This window comes from Mobula birostris, chromosome 17 (assembly GCF_030028105.1).
Source record: "Mobula birostris isolate sMobBir1 chromosome 17, sMobBir1.hap1, whole genome shotgun sequence".
Taxonomy (NCBI): domain Eukaryota; kingdom Metazoa; phylum Chordata; class Chondrichthyes; order Myliobatiformes; family Myliobatidae; genus Mobula; species Mobula birostris.
In genome coordinates this window covers 23,203,484-23,229,577 of record NC_092386.1, presented here as the reverse complement: position 1 = coordinate 23,229,577, position 26,094 = coordinate 23,203,484, and the positions used below count along the sequence as shown (strand labels likewise).

Genomic DNA, 26,094 nt, shown 5'->3' with positions numbered 1-26,094 from the left:
AGTGAAGACTGATGCAAAATACTTGTTCAGTTCCTCTGCCATCTCCTCATCTCCCATTACAATTTCTCCAGTATCATTTTCTATCGGTCCTATACCTACTCTCACCTGTCTTTTACTCTTTATATACTTGAAAAAGCTTTTAGTATCCTCTTTGATATTATTTGCTAGTTTCCTTTCATAGTTAATCTTTTCTCTCTTAATAACCTTCTTGGTTTCCTTTTGTAAGGTTTTAAAGACTTCCCAATCCTCTGTCTTCCCACTAATTTTTGCTTCCTTGTATGCCCTCTCCTTAGCTTTAACTTTGGCTTTGACTTCTCTTGTCAACCACGGTTGCATCCTTTTTCCGCTCGAAAATTTCTTCTTTTTTGGATATACCTGTCTTGCACATTCTTCATTTCTTGCATAAACTCCAGCCACTGCTGCTCTGCCGTCTTTCCCGCCAGTGTCTCTTTCCAGTCAACTTTGGCCAGTTCCTCTCTCATGCCACTGTAGTTTCCTTTACTCCACTGAAACACTGACACATCAGATTTCGGCTTCTCTTTTTCTAATTTCACAGTGAACTCAATCATGTTATGATCACTGCCTCCTAAGGGTTCCTTCACCTCAATCTCTCCAATCACCTCTGGTTCATTACACAATACCCAATCCAGTACAGCCGATCCCCTAGTGGGCTCAACAACAAGCTGTTCTAATAAGCCATCTCGCAGACATTCTACAAATTCTCTCTCTTGAGATCCAGTGCCGAACTGATTTTTCCAATCTACTCGCGTGTTAAAATCCCCCACAATAATCATAACACTGCCCTTCTGACAAGCTTTTTCTATTTCCAGTTGTAATTTGTAGTCCACATCCCTTCAGCTGTTTGGAGGCCTATAAATAACTGCCATCAGGGTCCTTTTACCCCTGCTATTCCTTAGCTCAACCCATAAAGATTCTGCACCTTCCGATCCTATATCACCTCTTTCTAATGATTTAATATCATTTCTTACCAATAAGGCCACGCCTCCCCCTCTGCCTACCTTCCTATCCTTCTTAGCCACTCTTAGGGTGGAGGAGCAACACCTCATTCTGTCTAGGTATCCTCCAACCTGATGTTATGAACATCGATTTCTCCTTCTGGTAATTTTTTCCCTGCCCATTCCCTCTTCTTCTGCTCCCAACTCTGGCCTCTTACCTCTTCTCCTCGCCTGCCTATCACCTCTCTCTGGTGCCCCTCCTTCTTCCTTTTCTCCCGTGGTCCATTGAACTTGCCCATCTGATTCCTTCTTCTCCAGGCCTTTACCTTTCCTACCCACCTGGCTTCATTTATCACCTTTTAGCTAGTCCTCCTTCCCCTCCCCCCACCTTTGTATTCTGGCATTTCCCCCCTTCCTTTCCCGCCCTGAAGAAGGGTCTCAGCCTGAGATGTTGACTGGTTGTTCATTTCCATAGATGCTGCCTGAACTGCTGAGTTCCTCCTACATTTTGTGTTTGTTGCTCAAGTTAAATGTTACCTGCTTCAAAGGACTGTTCTTATGCGCTCACCAAGTACCTGCATTTTCAATGTGTTTTTGGGATTCTTCATTCCTTTGTTTCTAAAATAGAATCAGTGATTTATCATCTTAAATCTAAATTCATACACTTTAAATATGTAACCATCTATTATAAAGGCAAAAGCAGCATGACTTGAAGTGTTATGAAATCAGAACCATTTCAGTTCACCTTACCAGTATCAACCCTTTGAGAACACATTTTAGTCAAATCACCTTGACTTGTCCCCAGATTACTTTCAATGCAATTATCCAATTGCCTTTTTAATGTTACTGTTGAAACAATATTCTAGTTCTTGCCAATGTATGTATTTTGTCTTTTCTCCTCTTTGTTATTTATTATCTTTAATCCGTGTCCTTTGACTACCATTGCTCTTGCCAGTGGGAATAGTTTCAACCTACTCAATCAAACATCTTCACAATCAATTAATTATCGTCCAGTCTGACATAGTTAAGTAGTTCCAGCATTTTTCAATATTACCTAAGATTTATTGCGGTCACTTGGTCTTAAATTTATCCCAAAACAGGCACCCATCCCTAGTCTATAATAACTCCCTAAGAAAAATGCTGTATTTCTAATTCTATACAATTTAAGTACCAATATATTCCCTTTATACTAATTTTCCAAATAAGTGTTGAAGTCATAATAAACAGATGATTACAAACTGTCAAAAATCCACACCCCAAGGACTGCAGCTATTCAAGGGGGAAGCACACCAAAGGCTTCAAGGGCAACAAGAAACAGATGATTAAATGCTGAATTATTGAAATGCTCCTACAACCAATGATCTCACTTTAAGGAGTTTTTATCTCATTATCTCATATTCTCATTCTTATTGCTATTTATTTATATTTGTATTTGCACAGTGCGTTGTCTTCTGTGGTTTGGTTGATCTTTCATTGACCCTGTTATACTGTTCTATAGATTTGATGAGTATGCCCTCAAGAAAATGAATCTCAGGGTTGTATATGGTGGCATATATATACGTTGATAATAGAATTTACTTTGACTAGACTGCAAAGCCTGCACCCCTTGAATGAATACACCAACAAAAAAAAAATTCTTCAGCAATGATTGACAGCAAATACATGGGGTAATTTCCCCACACAGTAGATATGACCTTGATTTCACATTTCATTTGACTACTTTTAAAATAAAAGAGGCATACTTGCTTAGCATCTTGCCATCCGCTTGTTTTCCTCAGCTTCATGCCTCAAAATGAGCATTCATTTCAAGAGGATAAGAATATAAAAGCAAGGATGAAATGTTGAGGCTTTATAAAGCACTGGTGAGGCCTCACTTGGAGTATTGTGAGCAATTTTTGGCCCCTTATCTAAGAAAGGATGTGCTGACTGGAGAGGGTTCAAAGGAGGTTTACGAAAATGATTCTGGGATTGAAAGGGTTGTTAAATGAAGAGCATTTGATCACTCTAGGCCTGTACTCACTGGAATTCAGAAGAATGAGGGGAGACCTCATTGAAATCTATCGAATATTGAAAGGCCTCGAATGAGTGGATGTGGAGAGGATATTTCCTATGGTGGGGGACTTTAAGAACAGAGGACACAGCCTCAGAATAGAGGGGGTGCCATTTTAGAACAAAGTTGAGAAAGTATTTTTTTTATAGTCAGAGAGTAATGAATCTGTGGAATTTGTTGCTATAAATGGCTGTGGAGGCCCAGTTATTTAGTTTGTTTAAGGCAGAGGCTGATAGATTCTTGATTAGTCAGGGCATGAAGGGATTTGGGGAGAAGGCAGGAGACTGAGGCCGAGAGAGAAAATGGATCATCCATAATGAACTGGTGGAGCAGACTCGATGGACCAAATGGACTAATTCTGCTCATTTATGTTATGGTTTTATGGTCTCTGCAGGTTTAGAGTTTGGTTATAAATGATAATCTATATGCAAGGAAAAGTAACATGACACTACAAATACACCAATCAAATCTAAAATTTTACTCACCATTGAAAACTTTTGGACAAACATTTTTTTCTAAAGAATATAGGGAAAAATAATCAAGTAAAGAACATATTGTCATAGGAATTTAATTTGAATGCCTGCAGTATATGGAGTAAAGTAGATGAACTTGGCAGGTATGACATTGTGGGCACCACGGGCTTGTGGTTGAAGGAGGATTATAGTTGGGAGCTGAACGTCCAAGGATACATATTGTTTCAAAAGGACAGGCAGGAAGGCAGAGGGAGTGGGTGTAGAACCCTTATGGATAGAGCTAAGAACCTCCAGGGGTAAAAATATCCTGATGAGCGTTACTGTATATATAGGCCTCTGAACAGTAGCAAAGAAGTGGGTGACAAATACAATAGGAAATAAAAAAGCATGTCAAAAGGGCAATGTTATGATAGTCATGGGTGATTTCAAATGCAGGTAGATTGTGAAACTTAGGATGGAGCTGGATCCCAAGAGGGATTTGTAGAACGCCTAGATGTTTTTTTTAAAAGCAGATTCTGGTTGATCCACAAGGGGATCAGCTATTCTGGATTTGGTGTTGTGCAATGAACTGGAATTGATTAGAGTGCTTAAGGTAAAGGACCCCTTAGAGAACAGTTATCATAATATGATTAATTTCACCTTGTAAATTGAGAGGAACATTTATCAGTAATACAGTGGAGTAAAGGGAATTACAGAGATATGAGAGAGGAGCAGGCCAAAGTTGATTGAAGGAGGTCACAAGCAGAGCAACAATGGCTGGAACTTCTGGGAGCAATTTGGAAGACACAGGATAGATATATCCCAGAGAAGCAGTATTCTAACAGCACCTAAAAAGCCATAAAGAGGGAAAAGATGGAATACAAAGGGAAGCTAGTCAATAATATTAAAGAGAATACCAAAAGTTTCTTCAGATATACAAGTAAAAGAGTAGTATTCTGTGGCTGACAAGGGAAGATATATAAAAAGTAAAAGAGAAGTAGTATTCTGTGGCTGACAAGATAAGATATATAAAAAGTAAACAAGTAGTAGTATTCTGTGGCTGACAAGGGAAGTCAAAGCCAACATAAAGGCCATAGAGAGAGCATATAATAGAGCGAAGACTAGTGGGAAGTTAGAGGATTGGGAAGTTTTTAAAAACCAACAGGCAGCAGCTAAAAAGCCATAGAGGGAAAAGGTGGAATACGAAGGGAAGCTAGTAAATAATATTAAAGAGGATACCAAAGGTTTCTTCTCAGATATATAAAAAGTAAAAGAGGCTAGATATCAGACCACTGGAAAATGAGCCTGGAGTTCTAATAATGGGAGTGAAGGAAATAGCAGATGAACCGAATAAGTATTTTGCACGAGTCTTCACTGTGGAAGTCACTAGCAGTATGCCAGAAGTTTGTATGTCAGGGGGCAGAAGTGAGTGGAGTTGCCATTGCTAGGAAGGAGTATGGGAAACTGAAAAACTGAAGGTAGATACATCACCTGGACCAGATAGTGTACACCCCAAGGTTCTGAAAGAGGTGCGTGAAGGCATTAATAATGATCTTTCAAGAATCAAGATTCTGGTATATTGTAGCTCTGGAGGACTTGGAAAATTGCAAATGTCACTCCACACTTCAGAAAGGGAGAGAGGCAGGAGGAAATTATAGGCCAGTTATGCTGACCATAGTGGTTGGGAAAATGTTGGAATTGATTGTTAAGGATGTGGTTTCAGGATACTTGGAGACACATAATAAAATTGGCAGAAATCAGCAGTTTCCTCAAGGAAAAATCTTGCCTGACAAATCTGCTGGAATTCTTTCAAGTAGTAACAAGCAGGAGAGACAAAGGATGTTGTGTATTTGGATTTTCAGAAGGCCTTTGACAAAATGCCACACAGGAGGCTACTTAACAAATTAAGAGCCCATGTTATTACAGTAAAGATACTAGCACAAACTGAACATTGGCTGATTGGCATGAGGCAAAAAGTGAGAATAAAGGGAACCTTTTCTGGTTGGCTGCAGGTGACTAGTGGTGTTCCACAGGGGTCTGTGTTGGGACTGATAGCCTTATTATCAATAAGAAGCTAGATGGAGGAGCAGGTCATGTTGAGGAAGCAGGGAGGTTGCAGAAGGATTTAAACAGATTAGGAGAATAGGCAAAGTGGCAAATGGAATAGTGTCAGGAAGTATATGGGCATGCAGTTTCAAAAGAAATGAAAATATAGACTATTTTCTAAACGAAGAGAAAAAAAAATCAAAACTCTGAGGTGCAAAGGGACTTAGGAGCTCACGTGCAAGATTCCCAAAAAGTTAATTTGCAGTTTCATTTGGTGGTGAGGAAGGCAAATGCAATCACAAACAAGAGAAAATCTGCAGATGCCAGAAATCTAAGCAACACAAATGCAACGTTAGCATCCATCTCGAGAGGAGTAGAATGTAAGAGGATGTAATGATGAGGCTTTAAAAGACACTGTTAGGGGCAACTTGGAGTATTGAACTGCTTTGAGACCCTTATCGAAGAAGGGATGTGCTGATATCGGAGACACTTTGGAGGAGGTTCATGAGAATGATTCCAGAAATGAAAGGGTTACCATTTGAGGACTGATTGATGGCTCTGGGCCTGCACCCACTGGAATTCTAAAGAATGAGGAAGGAATCTCATTGAAATCTTTTGAATATTGTAAGGTCTACAGTAGAATGGATGTGGAGAGGTTATTTCCAATGATGAGGGGGTCTAGGAGTAGAGGGATGTTCACTTAGAATGGAGATGACGAAGAATTTCTTTAGCTAGAGAGCAGTGAATCTGTGGAATTTGTTACACAGGTGGCTGTGGAGGCCAAGTGATTGGGCACATTTAAGGAAGAAGTTGATAGGTTCCTAATTAATCAGGGTATGAAGGGTTATGGGGCGAAGGCAGGAGTTTGGAGCTGAGGGAAATGGATCAGCCATGATGAAATGGCAGAGCACTCAATGGGCCAAATAGCCTAATTCTGCTATGTCTTATGGAATTGGTATGGTTCAGTACAGTGAAAGTAAATACAAAACATGAGTTATTTTATATTTATTCAATGAACAATTACATTATAAAAGAATCTAGTCCCAAATGATTATTTGTCTTGGTAATATACTTTATTGTCGCCAAACAATTGATACTAGAACGTACAATCATCACAGTGATATTTGATTCTGCGCTTCCCGCTCCCTGGAGTACAAATCGATAGTAAATATTAAAAATTTAAATTATAAATCATGAATAGAAAATAGAAAATGGAAAGTAAGGTAGTACAAAAAAAAACCAAGAGGCAGGTCCGGACATTTGGAGGGTACAGCCCAGATCCAGGTCAGGATCCGTTCAGCAGTCTTATCACAGTTGGAAAGAAGCTGTTCCCAAATCTGGCCTTATGAGTCTTCAAGTTCTTGAGCCTTCTCCCGGTGGGGAAAGGGACGATAAGTGTGTTGGCTGGGTGGGTCGAAATATGTAATTTAAGCTCGTTTAAAGAGGCATTACATTGAAAAATTATGCTGCGTAGTAGCACAATTTCTACACAGAGACTAAAGGAAATTTTTTTTAGTTAAATGTTACTCTATTCTAAGGGCTATTTTCTCATTTCAATTAACATTTTCTAATAACACTTCCTTACTTGCAATGACCCTATATAAAAATGGAGCATCATCAAGAAAATACTCCAATGGCTGGAATCAAACCTTGCTAAAAGGAAGATGATTGAAGCTTTGGAATCATCTCAACCTTGGGACATCATTCTATTAGTTCAAGATAATCATCTTCACATGAATATCAATGCCTTTCCATTCACCATAAGGTCAAAAGGTAGGGAGGTACTACAATCATTTTGCAATTTATAACTCAGTGTGTGAAGCAGTCAATGCCTACAATGCAGCAAGACTGACAACATCCAGACATGGCTGACAAGTGGCATGTAATATTCACATCACAAAAGTGCCAAGCAGTGACTATTTCAAGAAAAGAATCTAAATGCATGGCCATAACTTTTATTGCATTTTCATTGCCTACTTCCCGCAGATATCCTCTCTGGTAGTCATCATTGGTCCAGCTGAATTTGAGGCCAATTACTTAAATACCCTGTTACAAAGGCAAATCAGAGACCAGAATCACATGGTGAATGACTCACTTCATGACAACCCAAAAACTTTCAATAATTTACAAGGCCCCTGGCAGGAATGCGATGGAATATCACACCACTTCTCCGGATTAGTGGAGGAACTACAATTCCTAGGAAGCCTAAAACCAAGCGAGATAAATGGACTCACTGGAATAGTTTCCCAGCCTCTATCCAGATCAACCATTCCCTGCAACCTCAGAAAAGAGTGGTAGCACATTTATTTCTACCTCCCAAACCCATGAGCTTTACCACTGATGCAAACCACATACCAAACTGATTCTGAAATCCAGCGATATTCTTTCATGGTTAGTCTAATCCTGAAATTTCAAAACACTGCAGCTATGCCCAGCTCCTAAAAATGGAATAAATTTTTAAAAAAACTAAAAACTCTACCATTTCCTCCCTTTTAGCCTTACCAGTTCACTATTTATTTGCTATTAACATTTCATACTTCCACCATTCTTTTACCCTACCTAAGCTATCTCATGTCAAATAAACAGTATGCTTCACAGTTATTCTGTTCTTTTACTATTACGCACCAAGACCTTATCCTGCCTTTCATATTTCTTCCCGTTATTTGAAATTTATTTCCACATGGATTTTCCTTTTGTTTCAGCACTAGATTCACTCTTCACTTTTTCCTTCAAATTTCTCTACACATTCAGGAAACTTCAGCTTTTGTTAAGTTTAATCAATAAGGATTATCTCCAGATGATTCTACATGGAAATGTTGCATTATTCTTGAGCTTAGCCTGGTGTACTTCTTACTTCCTGAATGAGCATTGTTTGTAATAACTTAATAATATTAAAATGCTTCTGATTATTGCTCAGCAGGCATACACCAAGAGATTTAGTATCAGTATCATAGAATTAATACACAAGTAGAAAATATGATGGATTCTATAAAACATGTATTCTCTTTAATTCAATGCAATAAAACACTAATATAAAAGATATGACAAATAATTTTGGTTTTACAAGATACAGCTCCGTAATAAAATGTCTTTTATTTACATATCAATAGTAATGGAAAATAATTAGACAGCAAGCATGAAGAAAATTGATAATCCACAGAAATGCATAGTTTGGCACGTTTGGGGCATTTCCTCTTCTATGTCAACCTATTATAGGCACATCTTTTAAAAAAAAATGCCACCACATCCTTTTTAAGAAATTATAGTCAACAGCATACTTCAAACATTAATAGAGGAATTATATCTAAAATGCAATTTCTATCCATGGTAACGAACAGTAAATAATGTAGCAAAAAGTGGCATAATAACATGAGTGGGTGTGTAAAGGTAGAATATGCACTCAGTGAACAGCGCTAATTCTCAATCTACAACAGAGCACTTTTCATGTAGCCCAGGAGACACATGCTCTTATTGAAAAGACTTTGCATATGCGTCCAAGTTTCCTCCAACTGCACTGATACTTTTGACATTTCTTCTAGTAGAACTGGCTCAGCGGCAATAACCTTGAGATGGAGCTGCAATAGTAGTACGAAAAAGAGAGAATATTAAATAATTTGTAAAACTGGGCAGATGTAATGATCCAACACAATGAACATACAACAAAATACCTGCAATTCATGGACTCTGACAAATGAACTGGGTGTGGTGAGGGGTGCGGAGACAGGAGGCATGGAGGAACCGAAACAGCAGTTATTCAGACACACCTAATTCCTCAAAAATCTTCATTTCTAGTGTAATTGATCAAATGTATGATGAACTGATTATTGCAATACTGTTTATAACACATTGACTGTTTTGTGGACATTATTTTACAGTGAGTAGCACCTTACCCTGAAGTTTTGCCTCCTAGAATACAGTTCCAAAACATAGGGAAACAACATTGTCATTTTAAAAGTATCCAGTAATATCTTCATATATAAACAACCAGGTATTTCAATGCTTCAAGAACTTCCTTGCCCCTCCCCACCACCTCCCAATGATCTATCAAAGGTTCTCAATTTAGAATCGTAGAAACTGGCCTGTAACCAAGGTGCTTAAAAAAATGGAACACCTAAGCCAGTGAACAGTGCAGTGCAGTTAATGAAGCTTCAAAATCCCAGCTTCCAGAAAATATCATTCTTATGACATTGAAAGTGACAGAAGATTGTATAAAACCGTGAAAAGCAATCTCATGTGAGAGGGCTTGCTGATTAAAATCAATTAAGTCACAAGGATTGTCTGTTTATATTTGGACCCTGGAAAATGGTCAAATGTTAAGATTTGCACTCAAAGCCACCATGGAGAGGCTCATCATATATGTGCTTTAAAATTCATACTTCCTTATGACATAGGAGGCAGCTATTTGGTCTTTCTGCAACTGTGAAACAGCTACATTACCTGTAACACCATTCTGTCTCTCACAAATCCATCAGCTGAGAAAATACTTGTGCTAACATTAGGAGGAAGAGTGGGAGTAATAAATATTTGAAAGCAATGTGTGTTGTGTTGCTTATGCAAAGTGGAATCATTTGATCTAATCATCCAAAGTTAAAATGGAGAAAGAAGCAGGTAAAAGGCAACAATAATAAAACTTCTATTTCATCAGGGGCAAAAAAAAAACAGAAAAATTTTAATGTTATGATGGAAAATTGTATTTAACCACATTTAAAATAGTCCATTATTATTACTAGATAGGTTTCATTATTTTTATGATGATCTTATGATGTTCCCTCCCTAAATTAACAGTCCAAAAGTATGGAATATAACACATTGAGGGAAGAACTCAGTGGATCATTCAGCACCTGTTAACGTTCTGGGCCAAGACCCTTCACCTGGACTGCAAGAATAGGGGACATAGCCAGTACAGAGAAGGGTTTGGACCATACCTCGCAAGTTATAGGCAGGTACAGCCGAGGAGGGGTGACTGGCAGATGGGGGGGGGGGGGGGGGGGGAGGGGAAGAGTGGAAAGAACAACAAAGGCTACTTGCTGATAAAGTGGGAAAAAACAAAAGGCTTCAGAAGGTGACATTTTATAAGGAGCCAAATATGGAGGTGGGTTGGCCAGATAGGAAAAGAGGGGCAAAGGGACCGAGTGAAAGGATTGTGTGGATGATGGCCAGATGGAGATGGAGGGGAAAGAAGCAAGGCAATCAGGCACTGTGGGCATGCAGTTGGGTGTGTGTAGGAGGAACTGGGCGGACTGGACAAAGGAGTAAGCAGGTTACCTGAAATTGGAGAATTTAATGTTTGTGTTGTCAGGCTGTAAGACTACCCAGGAGGAATATGATGTGCACTTCCTCTAGCTTGCATTTAGCCTCACTCTGGAGAAACCAAGGAAAGATAGGCAGAATGGGAATAGAGGGGGAAATTAAAATGGAGCTCCTGGATGCAGACTGAAATGTTGACTGCTTTCCTTACAGATGTTGCCTAACTCAGTGAGTTCCTCCAGCAATTTGTTTTCTTGTTCCAGTTTTTTCCCCACATCTGTAGCTTTGTGTTCATAGTCATAAGGGTCTTTCTGCCAATTCAAGCAGTGTCATGGATACTGGCAATACAAACCATGTCCTTAAGTTTCAATGTTATTCAAATATTCAATTAACATAAAAACTGTATAAATGGAGTTAGAATGCTTGCAGCTGTAGAAAACAGATTATGCATTCCGATGGGTCATATTCATTCTTCAAATCTACTGGATCTTATACTTACTGGCATTTGAACCTATTTGTTTAAAAAATTTAAGGTCTTCAACCTAGATTTTAGGAATAAAGCATGCTCGAATTTTGTAGCTTTAAATGAAAAAGTCAAAGATCACCAAGTAGAATATGGGAATAACCTTTTCATGTGAATGCAGACATCCAACTTTTCTTGTAAGTGCTTGGATTTATTCCAAGTTTGAAATGAAGTTGCAAACTGAAAAGATTTCTGCTTCCAAATTAAAAAATTCAATTACCTTTAAGTACAATGCAAGGTAGGCTTGAGCCAATTCAAAATCACGCTTTGTACCAAGCATGTAGTTGATCATTTGCAGAAAACTCTGCATCACATTCACAGAACCTCCTCCTTCTGGGGCCAAGCTCCTCAGCTCAATGTCAATATTCGATGGTCCCATTCCTTTCAAAAGTTTAATTACATGGTCATCTGCAGCAAACAAGGAGCAAAGAATTCTCAATTTCTTTTAAAATTTATTTGGTTACAAATATTCAAAATAACTATATTTTTAAATAACAGCCAAATGATAATCCCCCCACATTAAGAAATAGATGTAAGAACCCATTTGTCCCATTTTCCATTAGATTGTAATACAATTTATGAATATTAGCTAACTGCACTCAATTCAGAAGTTTCAGAACAGAACATGAATATTTTACCATAGCTGGTAATTTGTTTATTATTGTCATGAGCACCTAGATACAGTGAAAAGCCTTTGCCTGAATGCCATTCAGATAGATCATTCCATACACAGGTATATCAAAACAGTTAAAAAAAAAAAAAAAATCACAGAATTTCGTATTACGAATATAGAGAAAGACCTCTGCAGGTAGAATTAATAGTTCTTGACCATTTAAAGTTTTAAATTATTCTAAGGTTAGAGATATCACTGCAAGTCCAGCTTTAAGAGTAATAAGGGATAACAATTTAAAGTGAGCATATTCCAAAACCAAGGGAATGCAAAGACACTGACTCAGCAAAAATGAACACATCCTGTGATTAGGTCAGATTTGGAACAGATGGGTCCAGTAACATAACCACTAAGCTACTTAGTTCGACAGTATAAATTAAAAAATGCATAGGAGATCATTTCATTTCTGTAATCACAATTTAGTCCCCCTTCTGTGCCAACAGTATAATACATCTTTCAATATTTATGCTGAAAACAGCAGTGATGTTCACACTATAACTGCATTTCCCCAAACCAAAGCTGTTGCTGTGATCGAAATCATACAGTTCCAAGCATTTTATTTTTTATTTTAAAAGAAATTAAGTTTATTAAAGTTATTTATTTAACCCAGTTACAATCTCCCTCTGCAACCAAATACAACTTGCCATGGGCCAAGTCTGCAACTTTCTTTCTGTTCACATAATAATTAAATTACCTTCAGCTGTTTGATAATTCAGTAAGCAAGGGATTAGAAAAAGGAGCCTTGTAATGATTACTTTGATTAAAGCTCATGAACCCAAGTAAGGAAGTGCTCCTGTTTGGGAAGTGTAGTTTAAGGAATGCATCTCCAAGACTGATCACAGGATTCTGATTCAGGAATTGCTTTGACAAGCATTCTGTGCAAATTAAGGTTTTGAACCAGCTATGAATACAAGTTGGTACTGAATCATCATAAGGTACATCACCCCCAAGTTATAAAATTCAGTTTTAATATGTAGCATCAATAAATTTGGCACAGAAACAATGGTCATCTAGCTGTACTGAGATAAAAAAACAGTAAGTTTATGGCAATACATGTTTAACAACATCTAGGATGTTGATGATGGACTGTGGCCATTTCTATGGTAATAGAAATAGCTGGATCTTACATTATGACAGAAATAATTATGTCCCACGTTCAAAACACTACCACTAAAGCAACAATTTTGCCATCTACCCTATCATGCCCTTTCAGAATCTTCTATAATTCAATCAGATCACCCCTCATTCTTCTAAACTCTGAAGAACAGAGATCAACTTTTTTTTTCTGTGATAGAATTACCCTCTCATTCCAGGAAGAGCTAAATAAAAAAATAATTCTGAAATAGTTCCAATGCTACTTTATTGCTTCTTAAATAAAAGAACCAAGACTACAGGCAGCACTCCAGAGCTCATCTCACTTACCATGCATATATCTTACAAAATGTTTCTATTTTTAAACTTCAAGTCCCCAGTAACAAAGACCAAAATGCTACAAACCCCATTTCCAGAAAAGTTGGGATATTTTCCAAAATGCAATAAAAACAAAAATCTGTGATATGTTAATTCACATGAACCTTTATTTAACTGACAAAAGTACAAAGAAAAGATTTTCAATAGATCTACTGACCAACTTAATTGTATTTTGTAAATATACACAAATTTAGAATTTGATGGCTGCAACACACTCAACAAAAGTTGGGACAGAGTTAAAATAAGATTGAAAAGTGCACAGAAACCGTCATGCTACTGTGACAATTATAACCACCTGGGCTCCGGAGTACTTCGGAAATTCATTGTCACTCAACACAGTCCGTCGCTGCATCCAGAAATGCAACTTGAAACTGTATTACGCAAGGAGGAAGCCAGACATCAACTCTATGCAGAAACGCTGGCGAGTTCTCTGGGCCTTTTGATACCTTCTACAGAAGTGAATGACCTCACATCTTCCTTCATTAAATTCCTTTTCTCAAGTTTTCACCCACCTACTCAGCTGATCCATATCCTGTCACAGAGTCCAAATTTTCTCATCACTGCATGTATTCCCATCAATTTTCACAAGATGAGCAAACCTGGGATATCATATGTTCAATTTATGATTGAGAGAATAATCCTATAAATTTAAAATAATTGCCTTGTATATACAACCCTGATCCATTCTTTTTCTGGTTCTAGGGATTAAGAAATTGGCCAACCAAAAGCATGTAATACTTGCAAAGAATATGATTTCTTTGGGGAAATCAAGGAAACAATCTAAATACATCTACAAAGTGTTCCATTCTTATGCCTAGTTAATCCATCCTGCAGAAAACATGTATTGAATGACAAACTGAAATAAGCATTCTGACATGTATCCCTGTTTTCTAAGTGTGTCAGGGCCAAGTGCATGACAGAAGGCATTTGGCACTGAATGGCTCTGTCAGTAAGCAAATTAGTGAATGTCCAATGTGGTGGAATTAAGTTTTTGATATGTGCCATTATCAGCCATTCAAAGTAATTCATGATGACTGGCATCAGTGCCACTGGGCAGTAGTCATTTAGTTCTGAAAGTGTAGAGTTCTTTGGTACAGGGATGATAGTGCTGCCTTGAAGCATGTGAAAGCAGCAGCCTGGATGAGTGACGTGTTAAAGATGTCCGTGAAGATGCAAGTGAGCTGATAAGCACATTTCCCAAGTACTCATCCTGGGATGTTGTCTGGCCCGGCTGCCTTATGGGGGTCGACTCTCTGCAGAGCCCTTCTCACATATGCTGCTGTTAAACAGTGGCTGCTCACTTGGGAGGGAGGGGGGGTTAGCTTTCATGATGGCGTGCTGTTGCATGCCTTGAAATGTGCATAAAACTGGGTTTTCTACAAATCAAAATAGCCTGTTACAGAGACTCCATTGCACAGGATCATCAGAGGCTGCAGAGGGTTGAAGACTCTGCCAGTTCTATCATGGGCACAACCAACCCTATAACCAAGGACATTTTCAAGAGCCAGTGCCTCAAGGAGGCAGCATCCATTATTAAAGACCTTCACCAAATGAGACATGCCTTCTTCACATTACTACCATCGGGGAGGTGGTTCAGGAACCTTAAGACTTACATTCAGCATTATAAGAACAGCTTCTTCCCCGATTCCTTCCTAGCGTGTCGCACCAGTCAGCTATTCTTGTCTGGCGTGTAGTATCAGGATTGGTCTCCTTTTGGATTAACCGGGTCACAATATGAATGTTCCTGACTTGACCTTGCTGCTTTTTTTTATATATAAACGAGGCCGAGTGGCTAGCTCGATGCTCAACCTGGCACGGATGGAAAGTGTGCCTGGGGGGTGGTCCGACTTGAATTTGAACTCGGGAGCCTTCGCTCCGAAGTCCGGCGCTGATGCCACTGCGCCACCAGCCGGATGCCATCAGATTTCTGAACGGTCCATGAACAGTAGCTCACTATTTGTCTTTTGCATGATATAGTTTTGCAACTTACAGTAATTTTTATGTCGTTCACTATACTGCTGCCACAAAACAATTTCACGGCATACATCAGTGATAATAAACCTGGTTCTGATTCTAAACTTTCATCCTCAATAATTGACTCTAAAACCACCGAGGTCAGACTAACCACACTAAAATTTCCTCTCTATTGCTTCCTTCAGACCACCTACAAGCATTATGAAAATGAAGGTACACAGAAAGAACTGAAATATGTTTGCTTGTGTTTGATAGGCAACATCTTGATAGAGACACAAGCTGCTCCTCACCCAAGCTGGATGCACTAAGGGTGCACCCTGAGCTGAACAGGGGCAAGATGCTATTGACATTAATTTTATTTTTCTTGATCTGTGTTTCCTAATAAGTATTTCAGCTAGGGGTTTGGCAACTAATTTCAGTACAACTATTCTCTTCAAGAGGCAGAGTTCCTTTGGCCCATAGTCTGTAGTGATCATGATATTAATCCAAACTAAGCCCACCTGCCTGGTAATTGTCCACACCTTCCATTGCCTGCCATTTATGTGCTAACTAAATGCTTCAAATATTGTATCTGCTTCCACCATTTTCCCCTGCTAGTGCATTCCAAGAATCTACTAGTCTGAAAAAATAATTGCCTCATATCTCCATTAAACTTTCCCTTTCTCATCCAAGGTTCACGTCCTCCAATATTTGACATTCCTCATCGATGCCTCTCACAATTTTATATCAATCAGATCAACCCTTGGGCTCAAATGCTCCAGAGAAAATATTCCAAGTTAGCCCAACCTCTCCTCATAGAGAGAGAAAGAAAGCCTCATCTTGAAAAAGGTCACTTGAAAAATACAGCACTGAAATGACTGCCATGGGGAAACATGATTCTGCACTAAGTGAAGCAAACAGACATCCCACCCTGCAAAAACTCATTGCCGGGAGGTAGCGCCATCAATTTACGGGAGACTCCCGGAGCTTCTGGGAGAGGTGGGATGTGTGCAATACAGTAGCTCTTTAGCAGCTAGCCAGCTAGTTTAAATAATGTTAACTATGCAAACGAATGAATGACACCTGTTAAACTCACCTCAACATGTCTTTTGCAGTCTTAACCCACTATGGGCAATAGAAAAGTCACTGTTGCAAACAGTGCAGCAAGCAACACTGTCATTATTTTTGACCCCTATTAGGCAGGGATACACTTTAGTGTAGTCTGGCATCTCTCTCTCAAAAAAAATCGATTTCCGGGATATTGTATATAATTTGCGGGCATCAGGGAGCCACTATCAATATGCAGGAGACTCCCAGAACTTCCGGGAGAGGTGGGATGTCTGCTATAGTAACAAACCAACCACAGTCTACAGACTTGAGAAAATGGGTGAATACAAAAATCACTCCAACATGACACCCATTTGTATGCTAAATTCATAGCATATCCAAAAACATTTAATGCATTATATCTGCAGAAAATAATCTATGAAGATTTTGCCTGGTCTCCTTAAAAAAATCATTAGCTGCACTACAGCCCAAGATCAAAATCTCAACAGATCAGTGTTAGAGTAAAAACCATAAGATCATCAATGCCATGAATAAATCACTAGTATTTGTAAGCAAATACAAAGCAAAATCATTAAAGTTTTTTTCAGGCAGGCAGGAAAAGCTTCATTTATTGCGACGTCGATATCTGGAGCTGTATAGGATAGTCATAGTTATACTTTATTGATCCCGGGGGAAATTGGTTTAGGCAACATTTTAAAAAAAAAATCAAACATACCGAGCACATACAAGAAAATAAATGCAAGTTACTTACAATTATTGGTGTTTAGAGCACCTTCCAATTGCATGTAAAATTCTGTTTCTTGTGCCAGTACCCCCAAGTTTACCACTTTGGACTGAAAATACCAAATAATTTTGGAGAATTAAAAACAAAAGATCTCAACACGCTTTACTGATTTTTGCACTGTGCATCTTCATGTTGCATTAAATTCAATTTAAATGTAGAAGTTATCCTTTTGCATTTGAAAATATAGATTTAGAACACATTTGTGATACATTACACAATAGCCTTTATAGTTATTAATTTCAGAACCCTGTGGAGAATTCTAAAATACAGATCATATTAAATCTTAACAATCCTCCATTTTTACTGTAATTTTTAAAGCAATATATCTAATTTTCTGTTTATGATGGAATTAAGATGATTCTAACAATGCCAGAACAGACAGGAATTAACTTTACTGGTGGTCATCTCTTCTACTGTTGTGACATCTCCAAAGCAAGAAAATCTAAGTGATCAAAATGTTAACTCAAAAATTCTCAAAAGTCTCTCACACACAAACTTTTAGGGAGGCAGACATGAATAATGTTAACATCTCCAAAATGATTAGCAATAAGATTTTTTTTTCTCCCTCATACCTGGTCCTCAGCAGCTTGTTGTTCTGCAGCAGCAAATTGCGGCACAAGGCCAGGAATAGTTGGAATGAAGAAAGGAACAGATTTAGGCACTTTAGGTGGTTCCTTGGGTTTGTTCCTTTTCTGTAGATCAGCCAAACAAAACCCAATAAGTAATAAGAACACAGCAGACACAAAGTATAATTTTAAAAATGTTATTGAGATGTTTTATTAAACACATGACAACTTTAGCTTGATGCATCATTTTAATTCAAAACATCTGCAGTTTTCAATTTAATTGCAAGTAATGAAAGTAATGCTAATGATGGTCATCATTAAGGCAAATTCAAACATTCAAATAAAATTTAGGTGGTAAAATTCATGTATTAATTTACACCACATGAATGAACAGGATTAATATGGTAAATCATCAATGATATTTACTGGATCATTTTTATGTAAAACCACAATAAAAGTAATGCATTTTAAACTATTCATTCAAGAAAATTTAGACTACTAATGCAAATTATTTGCTACCTTAATAATATCAAGATTAAGAAGATTTTTCCAGCGCGATTCTGGAAGCAAAGACAGCGTCACCAACTGCTCTCCAAGTTGTTCAGATGATTCATAGTTTATCATCTGGCTTTCTACTTCTGTTTCAATGTCTGATGTCTCCATATCTTAAAAAAAAAGTTTCTCATGTTATTGATAAAATGATGCTAAATGTTAAAAATGTTATTAACATAACAGGCTATAGCTAGCTTATGAAAATGAAAACTTGCATATATTATCTTGAAGGAGAATCTTAAAAAATAACATTAGTTCTTCCATACATGTGATTTGTCATTTGATATAGCATCACGTACTTATTAAGCAAAACTTTAATTTAAAAAATATCCTAGAAATGGAATATAATAAACCTTCTTGTTGACACGCTCCAGGAAGCATCGTTACAGTAGGTTGATAATCAGCAGGAAGAGGACGAAGGGAAATAATATTATATAGTGTTTTGTTGGACCTAAGGAAAAGAAAGAGAAAAAGACATTAGCATTCACCATGAATCCCAATTAACAGAGCCAAATTCCCTAAATATTTACAAATTTGTTCTTTTTTCAAAGAATCTATTTTGCCTATTAATATACAGTTCTTTGAATTTCATACCTCGTTTAAAAAGAAACATGATACTGTGCTTCAGAATACCTTATAATACTTCACAATGAATTTCTTTTTACTGTGTCAACCCTTGCGCTTAAACAGAGCAAACAATTTTCAAAAAATAGCTAAGAACTCTTTGGAGGTGTTGACTGAGGTAAAACACAAGCATAGAATGACCCTGCTTCATTTTTAATACATATGTGGTTAAATGTGCTTCCATCTACAGAAAAAAAACAAGTTTAATATTATATTTCAGTATGGTCACTTCTATGTTTCACTCCCACATTTAAGTGAATATAAATATTCTGAAGTAGATATGAGAAATAACTGTTCTTCCTTAATCGGGCATCCTGACAAATCCAACTTGATTCAGTTTTAGCTGAATGAGAAAAGACAAATACACGAGCAACCAAACACCCCTTAAGATTGTGCTTTTACTTCTTTCCAACAATTGAATAAAAGTTACATCTAAGGATGTAGCTTTTATTGTAACTCGATCTGAAATAGCTGTAGATCAGTGATTCTCAACTGGGGTGATTATTGTCCCATGTGGGTGTTAGGGAAAATAGAAGTCATCGAGGGGCGTTCAAGATCCTTTATTTGGGGGGGGGGGGGGCAGTAAGCAGCATCCTAACATGACGCACGACCTGACTGACCATTAGTAGAGCAGGCACTTCCAAAAAAAAAGGATGAGGCACTGGAAGAACCATAGCTCTGCAGGTCGTGACCACTTGACACAACGCATCCGAAATCTGGCAATCTCATCTGACCTCACCAACCAAACGTTATTGTGGATGCATAAATTAGTAACCAGGGTGCCCAACAGTCCCCCCTGACTTCCGGCACTGAATGAGTTCATGCCATTTAACAGTTGGCAAGTCAAGTACACCCTCTCAAATTTCTCTACAGATCTATGGAAAACAGGTCAGCCAATGATACAGCGCTGGCCTGAACCACACGGTGAAATGGAGCTAAACAGTGAACCTGCCAACCACAAGGATTCCTCAAGGTGTTCAAAACAACCTTGGCTTCATATGTGTGGTCAAGAACCATCTTTGGGGATTATGCAGGAGACAAGTTCCATCCGGGATAGGATGCAAGAAATAATAGCAACATACTAGAAGTATGTAATGGGTCAGGCAGGATCCATGACGCAACAGTTGACATTTCAGGTTAACAACTCTTCAACTTTGCAGCATGCCAAGGTGTTGTACTTTTAAATTGGCCTAGCAGAGTGAGACAGAATGTCCCTGCTCCCAAGCCTGAATACAAGAGAAAAAATGAGCTTGCAGCTGGACTACTTTTAACTTCGTCTTCAGAGCGGCAATTTACACATGCAAGATAGGGTTATGGTCCTGAGGGTGGTTCATTGTTTAATTCCTGGTGCAAATTCTGAAACATAATCAGAGCTAATAACTTAAAAAGGCAGACATTCATAGTATTTTATGGCATTTGCACACTATATTAATACAGTGGAGTCTGCTGATTTAGTTGTTTTATGCTTCATATCCTCTGTGATCTACAAATGTTGAAATGGTATCATATACTTAAATATCCTTCAAGAAAATCGATGACATGACACCAACTCAGGAAAAATACCACTTCTGATCTCTTGGTTAAGTATACATCTACAGGTACAATGTAAAATTTTAATCATTCCCCCGAGTTATTTTGAATTGTTCTCTTACACTGATATGCTAAATATATACAAGTATGAATTTTACTCATTTGATTAGTTCATTTGGTTTCTTACAGCATAGTGGCATGCAAAAGTTTGGGCACCCCAGTCAAAATTTCTGTTACTGTGAATAACTAAGCGAGTAAAAGATGACTTGATTTCCAAAAGGCATGAAGTTAAAGATGACACATTTCTTTAATACTTTAAGCAAGATTACTTTTTTTTCCCTCCATCTTTTACAGTTTCAAAATAACAAAAGAGGAAAAGGGCCCGAAGCAAATGTTTGGGCACCCTGCATGGTCAATACTTAGTAACACCCCTTTGGCAAGTATCACAGCTTGTAAACGCTTTCTGTAGCCAGCTAAGAGTCTTTCAATTCTTGTTTGGGGGATTTTCGCCCATTCTTCCTTGCAAAAGGCTTCTAGTTCTGAGAGATTCTTGGGCTATCTTGCATGCACTGCTCTTTTGAGGTCTATCCACAGATTTTCGATGATGTTTAGGTCGGGGAACTAACATGTGAGGGCCATGGGAAAACCTTTAGCTTGCGCCTCTTGAGGTAGTCCATTGTGGATTTTGAGGTGTGTGTAGGTTCATTATCCTGTTGTAGAAGCCATGCTCTTTTCATCTTCAGCTTTTTTAGACGGTATGATGTTTGCTTCCAGAATTTGCTGCTATTTAATTGAATTCGTTCTTCCCTCTACCAGTGAAATGTTCCCCGCGCCAATGGATGCAACACAAGCTCAAAGCATGATTGATCCACCCCCCCGCCCCCCCGTGCTTAACATTTGCAGAGGTGTTCTCTTCACAAAATTCTGCACCCTTTTTTCTCCAAACATACCTTTGCCCATTGCGGCCAAAAAGTTCTATTTTAACTTCACCAATCCACAAGACTTGTTTCCAAAATGCATCAGGCTTGTTTAGATGTTCCTTTGCAAACTTTCTGACGCTGAATTTTGTGGTGAGGATGCAGGAAAGGTTTTCTTCTGACGACTCTTCCATGAAGGTCATATTTGTGCAGGTGTCGCTGCACAGTAGGACAATGCACCACCACTCCAGAGCCTGCTAAATCTACCTGAAGGTCTTTTGCAGTCAAACAGGGGTTTTGATTTGCCTTTCTAGCAACCCTACCAGCAGTTCTCTCGGAAAGTTTTCTTGGTCTTCCAGACATCAACTTGACCTCCACCGTTCCCGTTAACTGCTATTTCTTAATTACATTATGAACTGAGGAAACAGCTACCTGAAAATGCTTTGCTATCTTCTTATAGCCTTCTCCTGCTTTGTGGGCATTATTTTAATTTTCAGAGTGCTATGCAGCTGCTTAGAGGAGCCCATGGCTGCTGATTATTGGGACAAGGTTTGAGGAGTCAAGGTATTTATAAAGCTTTGAAACTTGCATCACCTGGCCTTTGCTAACAATGATTGTGAACAAGCCCTAACAAGCTAATTAAGGTCTGAGACCTTAGTGAAAGTTATCTGAGAGCTCAAATCTCTTGGGGTGCCCAAACTTTTGCATGGATTTCCTTTCCTTTTTTTCCCCACTCTTAAAATTGTACAAAACAAAAATAATACACTATCTTGCTTAAAACTTTATGACTTTTGGAGATCAGTTCATCTTCTACTCACTTAACTATTCACAGTAACAGAAATTTTGACCAGAGTGCCCAAACTTTTGCATGCCACTGTAGGTAGGATTTGAAAGCTTATTGAATATCTTTGAGTATGTATTAGTAATTACACAAAATAAAACCAATTTTGTTTTCCATTACAGGTAGTACTTTATCACATTGAAATGCAAGCTGTGTCTCATGTAACCTTTTAAACAACTAACAAAAATCTTTAATGATCACTGGAATAATTGGAACATTTCAATATGCCTGAAAGTAGATCTGGAGAAACATTCACAAATAATTAATGCTGTATACTTATTCCGTAAAACCTACACGTACCAGAGATATATTCCCAAGTTATCGACGTGAGCAGTAGCAAGGAAGTCTCCAGTGGGAGACATGGTAATACTGACAGCCGCTGAATCAAGTAAAAAGCAGTCCACAAGGCTGTGGGAACAGGAGAAATATTTTAAAAAATCAAATAGAAACTGTGAAAATAGCATTATATTTAATTCTAAAGTATTTGTAATTCATGTTTTGTCCCAAAGAGCATTACAATAAACTTGATTACAGAGGGTAAAAAATGCTTTCAAAGCAACACCCATGTTTCCAAACAAGGACTGGTAGTTAACCAAAATATCAAAAATTTTTGTAAAATACAGTAAGAAGGCAACAAGGGCAAGGTCAGGCACTTCTTGTTTTATAAGTTGGCTCGTTCATTCAAGGGAGCAATAAGGTTAGTAGAGTGGTATTTTCCTCTCCTGTCAGATGTAGAGATCAGGAAACAGTCTAACGGCCCTGATGACTATGTCTGCAGGAAGGGTGTCCGGCTGTAGCTACTCTCACACCATTTTGATCAGTTAGAGTGGCCGACGGACATTCTAAGGAGCATGCAGGAGGCATAAGTTTTACAATAAGAGTTTTAGAGAACGGATCATATTAAAAGTTCAATTAGCTACGTGGGTGTCTGACAGGAGGGGTAGGCAGAAATCAACTGCATTTGTCCCCGTCTAAAACAAGTACTTCATTTTGAATTCTGTTGGGGGTGGCGTGGTGGTCGAGAAGAGCATCACCTCCCACCTGATATTGAAGCTGCAGCCAGATCAGTAGCTGTATAGTGGTGTAGATTAAATTCTACCAATAGTGAGAGGAGTCTTTAATCAGGGGCATGGACAGGTGTTTCTATGGCCCTGAGAAAGATTCCAGGATGGTCTGTTCCCAGGGTCAACTCACATATCTGAGGAAGCACAAGACATTTTGAAAGACAGAAGTCGCAGTCAATATTGATTCTAGTTACATTGACGTAATATTCTGCAAAGAAAAGTTAGGGAAATAAGTGGAAAATTAAAAAAAAAAAAGACCTTTAGGGTGTAATCTCAAGATTACTTCTTGTGTCACGTACTAGCAATAACAGAAAGATGAACATGGTGCAGTTGATTGTGTGGCTAAAGAGATGCAAGAACCTTGAATAACAAAAGATGTCGTAAACTGAGGAGGAAAAAAGCCTATGTAAAAGTTTAATAAGATGAAATCAAAGGGGCCATAAAATGTTCTTGGTGAACAGGATTGATTCATCTTTCATTGATATAGCATGGACCAGGTCCTTCTGGCCAAAGTGGCACATCACTCAGCAACCCACCTATTCAACCCTGGCCTAATCACAGGACAATTAAAATGATCAACTAACTGGTTATGTCTTTGGACTGTGGGAGGAATCTGGTGCACCCGGAGAGAACCCACATGCTCACAGGAAGGATGTACAAACTTCTTACAGAGGACAGTGATATTGAACTCCGAACTTAGACATCCCAAGCTGTAACAGCACCACACTAAAAGCTACAGTGTAGGATCACACAAGGATAAAAGAGTGAATTTGTGTCTGCGCCAATGGATGTGGACGAGATACTTTGTATCAGCTTTCATCAAGGAGAAAGGCACGGGGGATAGCAAGATCAGGGCAAGGTATGCTAACAATCCAGGCCACACTGAAATCAAGAAGATGGCTGGGTTAGGTTTATTGAAGAATGTTAACGGGGTAAGTCCACAGAGCGTGGAGGGGTTCTCTGCAAGGTTATTGAGAGAGGTAAGCAAAGAAATTGCTGAGGCCTTGACAAAGATTTATCATCGCTAGCCAATTATATTGCAGAGAATGCAGAAGATGTTGAGCAGAATGTTTCCTGGATTATGAATTACTGGATATAAAGAGAGGTTGAGCAAAGTTGGATGTTTACTCTAGAGTGTCAGAGGGTATATAGTCAAGAGTCTTATTCCCATGATGGAAATATAGAAGAGAATGGAAAAGAGTGAAACAGAAGTACAGACACATACACACAATGAGCTGAAGGGCTTGAACCTGTGCCGTACCGTCCTATGCTAAAGGTTTCTTCAGACTTTATTTCATAACCCTGTACAGCAACATACCAGCCTGATGGGAGATCCCAGGTCCGTATTGTACAGTCCATTGAAGCAGTAATTAACCACCGTCCATCTGAACTATAAGCCTTCAAAGACACAATTACAGGTATTATTACTTAACATAATTTATGCTGTCATCATTCTATCAATGGAAGTTTTATTAATTTCTATAAGAAAAGTCCTGACAACAAGACCATAATACATAGGAGCAAAATCAGGCCATTTGGCCCACTGAGTCTGTTCCACCATTTCATCATGGTTGCCCCCTATAATGTTGCCTCAATGGAGTGAATTTTTAATTCTTAACTGAGTGGAATTATCACCAGTGAGATGCCTATCTTTGTGCCAAAAATCTTACATTTTTACAGAGATGAGGTCATACTTGTAAAGGTGAAAACTCTGGGGCAAAAGCAGCCTTGGTCATTTTTGTGGACACAATACAAAACTAACAACATTTAAACTCTACTGGATCTCTTTCACTACTTATGTATTTAAATATTTCTTATTGTAATTTTTTTTGGTGTTGCGCTGTACTGCTGCCACAAAACAAAACTTCACGACACATGTCAGTGATATTAAACCTGAATCATCCATCAACCATGGAAAGGTTTAGCAAGGGCACCACCCAGGCATTAATCAAATCCAATCTCAACTGGCAAACTGAATTGCGCTGATGGCCAGCTCAGATCCACTGCCTTATTCAGAATTTCCTCAACACAACTCTACTACTGCACCACAAACACAGCACTGAGTCCAGGGATGGTTTCTGGCCATATTGAACTGAGGGGCAAGATATGCTTCATTTCAAACCCCTCACTGTTCTCAAGCCATTATTTGAACATCCAGAGAAGTTCCAATGATTTGACTGCCAACCTTCATTGAAAAGCTAAGTGGATCTGAGTAGTTCAGTTATAAATTTACAAAACTTGGGTTTGAATAATTTTGAAAATAATTTAACATTTTAATTTTAAATACATTTCATGTTAACAAAGATTTTTGACCATCACAGATGGTCACAGACCATGGAAAAAGACCTTTTATCAGCAAGTTCTGCGAGGTGCCATCATTGCTGACTGAAGATGGGCCTTCAGCTTCTGCTGCCCAGGTCTGCTCATCCCTATCAACTACTTATCTCACGATAAGGCACAAATGGTAATTGCAACTGCAAGTATTCAAGGAAGCAGAAACAAGGTCACCAAGTGGTCCAATCCAACCAAATTGTTACAAAACCCAAATTCCATAGTGGAAACCGGCATTCCAATTAATTAGATAGTGTAGAATATTTCAGACACTTAACTATAGCCTTTTCTCAGAGCCAGCTCCAGTTCACCACCACAAGAAATATGAAGGCTATTCAGTCCCTTGGTTCAGCTCCACCATTCAATAAGAACAAGGTGATGGCATATTTCTGTCTTGAATACACTCCAAATGAGCCTCTACAGCTCCCTTGCATGGAGAATATGAAAGGT

The 26,094-nt window shown here is 38.4% G+C and overlaps 1 protein-coding gene across 1 annotated transcript in view; it reads right to left on the bottom strand.

The window, feature by feature from the left end:
* Positions 1–6,604: 6,604 nt before the first annotated feature.
* wdr36 (WD repeat domain 36) overlaps positions 6,605–26,094 on the bottom strand; it is a 73,203-nt gene continuing 53,713 nt past the window's right edge. Inside the window, exons 16-23 of the mRNA XM_072281382.1 lie at positions 24,632–24,711; positions 22,550–22,657; positions 18,691–18,788; positions 18,305–18,450; positions 17,792–17,911; positions 17,187–17,268; positions 11,495–11,682; positions 6,605–9,079 (exon numbers count right to left, since the gene is read on the bottom strand). Coding sequence (XP_072137483.1) covers positions 8,930–9,079; positions 11,495–11,682; positions 17,187–17,268; positions 17,792–17,911; positions 18,305–18,450; positions 18,691–18,788; positions 22,550–22,657; positions 24,632–24,711 — 972 coding nt within the window. The 3' untranslated portion in view covers positions 6,605–8,929. The remainder of the gene's footprint in view (positions 9,080–11,494; positions 11,683–17,186; positions 17,269–17,791; positions 17,912–18,304; positions 18,451–18,690; positions 18,789–22,549; positions 22,658–24,631; positions 24,712–26,094) is intronic.